The sequence below is a fragment of the Cebus imitator genome, unplaced genomic scaffold (assembly GCF_001604975.1).
Source record: "Cebus imitator isolate Cc_AM_T3 unplaced genomic scaffold, Cebus_imitator-1.0 Scaffold469, whole genome shotgun sequence".
Lineage (NCBI taxonomy): Eukaryota > Metazoa > Chordata > Mammalia > Primates > Cebidae > Cebus > Cebus imitator.
This window is the reverse complement of record NW_016107784.1, coordinates 1,196,910-1,205,805: the sequence shown is the minus strand read 5'-3', so window position 1 is coordinate 1,205,805 and position 8,896 is coordinate 1,196,910. Positions and strand designations below refer to the sequence as shown.

Sequence of the window (8,896 nt, the reverse complement as noted above, 5' to 3'; positions counted from 1 at the left end):
AAAAAAAAAAAAAAAAAGAAAAATGATTCTGACATAGACCTGTCACTGAGAGTTCTAAACATTTCACCACTGCTTTCCAAAAAGATTGTTATGCATTTTAATTATTTAGGAGCAAGCAAGAAGAAAGGAGTCTTTTCTGATCTTTGGCCACGAATTTCCCTGAAACAGGAAAGCATGGTACCCTATAATTTTTTAAAATTTCAATTAGGTCATTACCATATTCAAACTTGGTGCTTTTAACATTTTTGCCAAACATTCAGTCTAGGACACATTTTAATAGATTGAATTCAGCTTCCAAATTAGCTGGGACTACAGGCACACTCCACCACACCCGGCTAATTTTATATTTTCAGTAGAGACGGAAATAATTTTATATTTTCTCCGTGTTGGTCAGGTTGATCTCGAACTCCTGACCTCAGGTGATCTGCCTGCCTCAGCCTCCCAAAGTGCTGGGATTACAGGTGTGAGCCACTGTGCCTGGCCCCAATGTTTCACACTCTACAAAAAAAGAAAATTAAGTGCATCTGATACTATGCAGGTGCTCATATAACCCGTTTTTATGACTATTTCTATATATTTGTCACAGGCTTTTCCTCTTTCTGTAAGACCCTGGATTGAGAGGGCAAGGACGGTATGTTTTCCTCTAGCTCTACACAGGATCTAATCCTACCTGATAAGCGGCAGTAGGAGGGCAGGCTGGTTACCTGGGTAGAAGAGAAGCCTCCATATGCATTGCGTTGCTTGGCCAACCAAGCCACTATGTTAGTGGCCTTGGCTATCTCCTTTTGAGTCAGGTTGGGCTTGGTGAGTTGAGCCAACAATACGTATGCTGTGAGTTCCACATCTAGGGACGCGGGCTCAGACCAAGGGCTGGCATTCAGTGACGGAGTAGATTTCTGGCTCCAGTGAATGGATTCTCCTATGGAAAAAGAAATGTAACTAGGATGTCCTTAGAAGGAACTGGCTTTCCCATCGTCTCTTTGTAAATGCAGCATCTTAGAGCAGAGAAAGCACCAACTGAGAATTAAATATGAGTAGAAAACAATTTCTCAGATTTAGCTGATTAATTGACCTTGATGTAAGGATGACGTAAGGATGCAAGGATGCATGCATGTATGGGTGTGTAAAGCTAGAAACATCAAGAAATGTTCCTGCCTCCAGCCATTACAGGAAAACCACCCTTGTTATTTCTGATGCTCATGGAAGTAGGTAAATAGAAGCTTCTTATAAGAATCTCTGTGTTTGGGGGCAATTTTTTTTTTGGCTTACAGTTTTATGAATTTTTCAGCATTTATTTTATTTAATCAAAGATTTAACATTTTAAGTAGAACAAAGATGGCAGAGTATATGTAAGAATTCTGAGAAACCGTGAAGAAATGCTAATGAGGCCAACAACATGAAATATGCTTAGAAGGCAGTCCAATAGTATATGAGACCAAAAGAAACCTCTGTGACAGCCAAGATGACAGATAACTGATAACTTGAAGAAACAATAAAAGAACAAATGGAAATGGGAAAGGTTAAGTTAAAGACTAACTAAACAGAATTTTAGAGCTAATAAGTAACCACAGAAGGCAATCTAATTGGAAGAATGTAGCAGAAAACATGTGAGCTTGCAATACGAGGAAATGGAAAAGAGATCATCAAAATAAATCAATACACGATGGAACAGGTATATTTAACCCATTGTCTTGGACACATATTCTATGACTGCAGTTGTTTACACACAAGAGAAAAAGCTACCCGGAGCCCATATGAGAAGACAGTTCGGCCATGACACTCATATTAATGAAGGCTGAGACTGAATTTCTGCCTGGAAGAATAATTTTAAATATACAGCCAGATAAAAGAAAGGCAGTAATATTTTATTTACAAGATCTGTCATAACTTCGAATAGTATTCTAAATATATTTAAAGTAGTCCAGGCCAGGCACAGTGGCTCACGTTTGTAGTCTCAGCATTTTGGGAGGCTGAGGGGGGCGGATCACTTGAGGTCAGGAGTTTGAGACCAGCCTGGCCAACACAGTGAAACCCGTCTCTACTAAAAATACAAAAATTAGCCGGATGTGGTGGCAGGTGCCTGTTATCCCAGCTACTCGGGAGGCTGAGGCAGGAGAATCACTTGAACCCGGGAGGCGGAGGTTGCAGTGAGCTGAGATTGCACCATTGCACTCCAGCCTGGGTGACAGAGCAAGACTCTATCTCAAAAAATAAAAAGTTAAATAAAAATTTAAAAAATATTTAAAGCTGGGCACGGTGGCTCACGCCTGTAATCTCAGCATTTTGGGAGGCCAAGGCAGGTGGATCACGAGGTCAAGAGTTTGAGACCAGCCTGGCCAAGATGGGGAAACCCCGTCTCTACTAAAGATACAAAAAATTAGCCAGGCATGGTGGTGCATGCCTGTAATCCCAGCTACTCGGGAGGCTAAGGCAGGAGAATTTCTTGAACCCGGGAGGCAGAGGTTGCAGTGAGCCGAGATGCCGCCACTATACTCCATACTGGGCAACAGAGCGAGATTCCATCTCAAAAAAAAAAAAAAAATGAAAGTGGTCCTACATCAAAGAGCTTTCAAAGATCTCCAAAAGGGTGATTCCACAATGCCAACAGATTTTCTGACTAGCTTCCTCCATGTGGTTTCTGTTCAGGTTAAAAGTACAAAAATGCCCTTTGTGCACTTGCATGTGTTTCTCACAAACCTCCCAACAATCATTTTATGACTCAACAACTGTCACTAAAATGGATCCTAGAGTACATGTGTGGGACAGGGGACACCAGGGAGATTATAGATAACTCACAGCTTATGTTCACAATTTCAAAGAACTCTTCACAGGACCAACATACCTGAGATGATAGCCTTTTGATCCAACTGCTTTAGGAGGGTGCTTCTCATGTCCATTTCCCCAGCCAGGGAGAAGATGTAAGCCAGCTGGGCCTGCGTGTAGAGGTTGCTGGTGGAGGTGACTGAATTCCTGAGACACTGTAGACCCTGACTCACCATTGGGTCCTAAAAGGTGAAGATGAAGGCCATAACTTATAAGGCATTCCTTACAAAACGGGAAGTAATAAGGAAATCATATTATCCTTCTTGACCTTAAAAGGGTGACTGGGGAAAAAGATGGGTGAATGTCTCTAGGAAAAGGCATGAGAAGAAGGGTGTCAAGAGAAGGAGCCAAGAGAACTCACATCTACGGCCTTTCCCATCTCCAGCAATGCAGCCATGACATATGCGGTCAAGGAAACTTCATCATCAACACCACCCTAGGGGCAAACAGAGAGAGTGAGTCAGGACAGCAGGCAGCACCTACGAGAATCCTGTGCAGATTGCAAAACGGCATCCCCTCTGAATGGATGAATTATTTTTAAAAAGAGAAAAAAGAGAAAGCTCTCCTTTCCACAGGCTTTCTGCAGCTCCAAGCGTCCAGAACACACAGAGGGAACAGGCTGGACTTCAGTGACTTGCACAGGTTTCAACAGCCTGCAGGCGGTGGCATGAGGACTTCAACTGAGTGGGTGTTTAAGGAACCCAAGAGGGCCAGGCGTGGTGGCTCATGCCTGTAATCTCAGCACTTTGAGAGGCCGAGGCAGGCGGATCACCTGAGGTCCTAAGTTCGAGACCAGTTTGACCAATACGGAGAAACCCCGTCTCTACTAAAAATAGAAAATTAGCCGGGCGTGATGGCGCATGTCTGTAATCCCAGCTACTCGGGAGGCTGAGGCAGGAGAATCACTTGAACCCGGGAGGCGGAGGTTGCAGTGAGCTGAGATTGCACCACTGCACTCCAGCCTGGGCAACAAGAGCGAAACCGCATCTCAAAAAAAAAAAAAAAAAAACCCACAAATTTCTGACCTACCCTTCCAGAGCTTCTCATTCAGTAGGTGTGGGCTGGGAGTCAGAATTCACATGTCCAGCAAGTTCCCAGATGATGCTGATGCTCCTTATCTGGGAACTATGCTTTGAGAACCATGTTTCAGTTCACATTCTCTTTTTTTTTTTTTTTTTTTTTGAGACAGTGTCTTACTCTGTCTCCCTGGCTGGGGTGCAGTGGCACAATCATGGCTCACTGGGGGCTCAATCTCCTGGGCTCAGGTCATCCTCCCACTTCAACCACCCAAGTAGCTGGGACTATAGGCGTGAACCAACATGCCCGGCTAATTTTTCATATTTTTTTCGTAGAGATGGGGTTTCACCATGCTGCCCAGGGTGGTCTGGAACTCCTGGGCTCAAATGATCCAACCTCCTTGGCCTCCCAAAGTGCTGGGATTACTGGCATCAGCCACCGCACCCAACCTTCATCTGTATTCTCATTCTACAGACATGAAAACTGAGGCCGAGACCGGTTGAGCATTATGACCATGGTCGTCCAGAGCCACGGTGCAGACCAGAAGAAAACTGACTCCCCGGCCAGCGCCCTTTCGCTTCTTCTCGGTCAGAGGCATGAGGGCCTTCCAGACCGTGGTCGGCTGCAGGCCCCCTGGACAGACCCGCACCTTCATGGCTGTGTGAAGGAGCTTGCCCACGTTGGCATAGCAGCCGCTGGGAAGCTGGTGTCCTGCCATCCACTTGAGAGCATCCTGGATATTCTTGGGATCAATGAAGATGAATTTCTGAGCTTGGCCAAAGCATTTTGTGACAAAGGCTGTCAGCCTGCATGGGTAAAGAGGGAAATGCGGCATGAAGGGGAATTTCTAGGTGAGGGTGCGATCATTTTTTTCATTTATTTGGGTGTGCGCTTCTGGAAGGGTAGCTGAGGGAACATGTGCCATGGCAGGCCTAGAAAAGGGAGGCATTAATTAATGGGCACTAATGAGGACACGAACAGGGGAGGCACAGCTCAGGGAGAGGCGTGAGGAACTGACCATACATGAGGGTGAAATTAGCAGTCCTACAGAGGTAGAAGGCTGAGTGCGAGGAGGACTGGGCTTAAGGGGAGAGGTAGCGGAATCGTTCCAGAAGGCTCAGGAATTACACGCTGGAGTACAGCTCTCATTGGGAATTGGGTGATATTACCATGTGTTCCCATCTCCATCCTGCTCCCCAAAGGCACTGTAGGAGCCATTGCTGTGTTTGTACGTCAGCTCCTTCTGGTACCCTGGGAAACCAAATGTGGTTTTAGATCACAGTGACAACTCTTCAAAAAACACCACCATGATTTTCAAGGATATGGACCCTTCAGGGGCTGGAATTCCCTGTCTCTTATCCATCTGTCATAGGGCTTAGAGGAGGAGAGTGTCCAAGAAAGAAAGATTGAACCGGCCGGGCGCTGTGGTTCACGCCTGTAATCCTAGCACTTTGGGAGGCCGAGGTGGGCGGATCACCTGAGGTCAGGAGTTCAAGACCAGCCTGGCCATCACGGTGAAACCCTACCTTAAAAAATAAAAAAATGAAATAAATAAAATAAATAAAAAATAAAAAAAAAAAAAGAAAGATTGAACCAACTTACCTATCTCCAGGAAACCCACTGCCCGAGACTTGATTTCCTCAGTCAGCAGTCCCGCCTTCTCCAGGTACTGCAAGACATAGATGATGGGAGCGAACAAGACCATGTTCTGCTCGCCGCAGCCACTGGGCATCTGCACCAGACCATCCAGGTTCTGCAGGGCTGTGCCCATAATGTCTCCTGAATCCAAAAGGTGAGAGAGAAGGTGGCGGTATAGAGAAGAAGGAACCCTCGAAGAGTTATCATCATTCACTCAACAAACATGTATTAGCTATCATTGCAGTAAGTACCTATTATGTGCCCTGCGAAGTCAACAGTAAATCAAACCCAGTCTCTACCCTCAAAGAACTCACCGAGGAGCAAACAATTACAATACAATTTTACTCATTATAAACAATTTTATACAGTATTACAATATCATACTGGATACGTACGAGGTGCTAAAGGACAAAGAGGGGCATAGGCTATCCAGGAGAGTTCAGGGCATTTATTTACTTATTTATTTGAGACAGAGTTTCACTCTTGTTGCCCAGGCTGGAGTGCAATGACGAGATCTCGGCTCACCGCAACCTCCACCTCCCAGGTTCAAGCGATTCTCCAGCACTAGTGTCCCGAGTAGCTGGGATTACAGGCATGCATCACCACACCCAGGTAATTTTACATTTTTAGTAGAGATGGGGTTTCTCCATGTTGACCAAGCTGGTCTTGAACTCCCGACCTCAGGTGATCTGCCCGCCCCAGCCTCCCAAAGTGCTGGAATTACAGGCATGAGACACCGCACCCAGCCAAGGGCTTTTAAAAAGGCATGTCATTGAGCTGATGAGTGATGTGACAAAACTTATTATACAGGCTCAATCTCTAAGTTCCTCTACCACTGCGTATGCATTCATCACCCTCCAAATCACCAAGTTTCTCTACAACACACAATCCTGACTCTCTTTTCCAAGTTGCCTACTGACTTACCAAGCCAGTGAGCCTGACACAGGTGACTCATTAACATCTACATTGTAGCCCACGAGCTCAATTCAAATCTATAAATGTCAACTATGCTGCAGGAACCGTACTAGGAACAAAAAAGGAAAAAGATGTGGCCCTTCCTCTTCAGGCACCCCCAACACCGTGTGGAAGACAGACATAGATAGAGAACTCTAATACAATAGGACAAGCGCTAGATCAGGCTTACGAATAAAATAGACAAAACAGAGAAATTGTGACTGCAAAGGATCTCAATAGAGGGTGAGGGAGTACAGAAAGAACCTAACGTTCACAGGGCTCCAACTACATGCTAGAGGTTGTGCTGGGAACTTTATATTGCATTTAATCCTGACACCAGTCTGAGAGGCAGGTTATTATCACTGTTTTACAGAAGAGGAAAGAAGGCCGAGACCTGTTTCCTAACTCGTTCAAGGTCATGTGGCTATTAAATGGCAGGTTAGATAAGATTTTTTTTTTTTTTGAGATGGAGTCTTGCTCTATCGCCCAGGCTGGAGTGCCGTGGCACGATCTCGGCTCACTGCAACCTCAGTCCCCCACGTTCAAGCGATTCTCCTGTCTCAGCCTCCTGAGTAGCTGGGATTACCGGCACCCACCACCATACCTGGCTAATTTTGGTATTTTTAGTAGAGATGGGTTTTCACCACGTTGGCCAGGCTGGTCTCGAACTCCTGACCTCAGGTGATCCACCCGCCTCAGCCTCCCAAAGTGATGGGATTACAGGCGTCAGCCACCGCGCCCGGCCCAGGTACGATTTTTAAGTTCATGCTTTTCAACCCACTTTCTCTCCAAAACAGTAAGTGTGCCGCCTATTGCAAATATGGTTGCATCTTCCCTAAACGATACCCGAATTCCTCATTTTTAAAAACGGTTGCTGCAAATATTTTGTCATCCTTTCACCCAATTTATAGATTACCACCTAAAGCTAATTTCCTATCACCCTTCAGCGACCTTAACTTCTTCCTACCCTGACTCCTTTCCATTTTTAACTAGACTACAAGTCTAATCCCATCTGTACTGTTGCCTACACTGTATTTCCCTCCTATATAAAATACGCTCTTTCTCCTCATCACTTGTTGTTAGTCATGCTCTCCCGATAGGTCCACGTGTCCCACCCCACTCCACACCTCTGCAGCCTCCACCCGCCTTTTCCTCGTTGAGCCAAGAATCTGCTTACCCAGAACAGTAACATAAGCCTTGGTCGAGTCAGGAACAACACCGGCCGGGACCTCCAGGGAGACAGATTCAGATACCACCTTTCCTGTGAGAGGCAGAAAAAAGGTGATGCAGTAGAAGATGGGGGATTGCAGGGGTTCTCAAGCCCAAATTGTAGAAGAACTTTCTATAATCCAAGGATTTCTATACTCAGTGCTTCCTCTGGGATGCAGAAAGCACTGGGTACTATTCATAGTGATCTTGCTGAAGATAAACTCCACAGAGAGTCATCATCGCTGCACGCTTTCTCTTCCTCCTCCTGCCTCAGTTAATCAGCCCCCTGAGTAACGGCACCCCAGCCTCTCCTATTCCTTCTTGTCTTGTGCATTCCTCCTTCCGCCTATGAAAATCTCCTGTCGCTGGGTGCGGTGGGTCATCCCTGTAATCCCAGCACTTCGGGAAGACGAGGCGGGCAGATCACGAGGTCAGGCATTCTAGACCAGCCTGGCCCATATGGTGAAACTCTATCTGTACTAAAAATACAAAAATTAGCCAGGCGTTGTGGCAGGTGCCTGTAGTCCCAGCTATTCTGGAGGCTGAGTCAGGAGAATCGCTTGAACCCAGGAGGTAGAGGTTGCCGTGAGCTGAGATCGTGCCACCGTACTCCAGCCTGGGCAACAGAGCAAAACTCCATCTCAAAAATAAAATAAAATAAAACACAAAAATTAGCTGGGCATGGTGGCGTGTACCTGTAGTTCCAGCTACTTAGGAGGCTGAGGCAAGAGAATCACTTGAACCTTGAACCCAGGAGATGGAGGTTGTAATGAGCTGAGATCGCGCCACTGCACTCCAGCCTGGGTGACAGAGCAAGACTCAATCTCAAAAAAAAAAAAACAAACAAAAAAAACTCCTGCCCCCAAGGGAATTCTTACCATCAGTCCTGCTCTGAATCTACCTACCTTTTGGGCACAGCAGTGAGCTGCGTGTCTTCTCCACCAGGACTCCCTCAGGCTGGCATGAAGAGAGACGTGGATAGGTTAAAAACAATGAAGATGAACATCAGGCAGGGCGACACTAAAGGAATGGGAAGGGAGGCCTCTCGCTGTGCCCCGGGGCTTCCCTCAGGACTGCAGAGAAGAGCTGCTCATTGACGCTCAGAGGAACTCTGTGTTAACCCCAGGATGGGCCCTTTCTGTAAAGTTCTTTCTGGGCAAGTGCTCGCTAAAGACATATTTAGGCAACTTTTTTTTTTTTTTTTTTTTTTTTTTTTTTTTTTTTTTTTTTTTTTTTTTTTTTTTTTTTTTTTTTT

General features: G+C 45.8%; 1 protein-coding gene across 1 annotated transcript in view; it reads right to left on the bottom strand.

The window, feature by feature from the left end:
* Nucleotides 1-8,896, bottom strand: part of A2ML1 (alpha-2-macroglobulin like 1) — a 62,251-nt gene that overhangs the window by 9,825 nt on the left and 43,530 nt on the right. The window contains exons 21-28 of the mRNA XM_037732738.1: nucleotides 8,547-8,598; nucleotides 7,610-7,693; nucleotides 5,443-5,619; nucleotides 5,010-5,091; nucleotides 4,490-4,646; nucleotides 3,185-3,259; nucleotides 2,843-3,005; nucleotides 705-919 (exon numbers count right to left, since the gene is read on the bottom strand). Coding sequence (XP_037588666.1) covers nucleotides 705-919; nucleotides 2,843-3,005; nucleotides 3,185-3,259; nucleotides 4,490-4,646; nucleotides 5,010-5,091; nucleotides 5,443-5,619; nucleotides 7,610-7,693; nucleotides 8,547-8,598 — 1,005 coding nt within the window. The remainder of the gene's footprint in view (nucleotides 1-704; nucleotides 920-2,842; nucleotides 3,006-3,184; nucleotides 3,260-4,489; nucleotides 4,647-5,009; nucleotides 5,092-5,442; nucleotides 5,620-7,609; nucleotides 7,694-8,546; nucleotides 8,599-8,896) is intronic.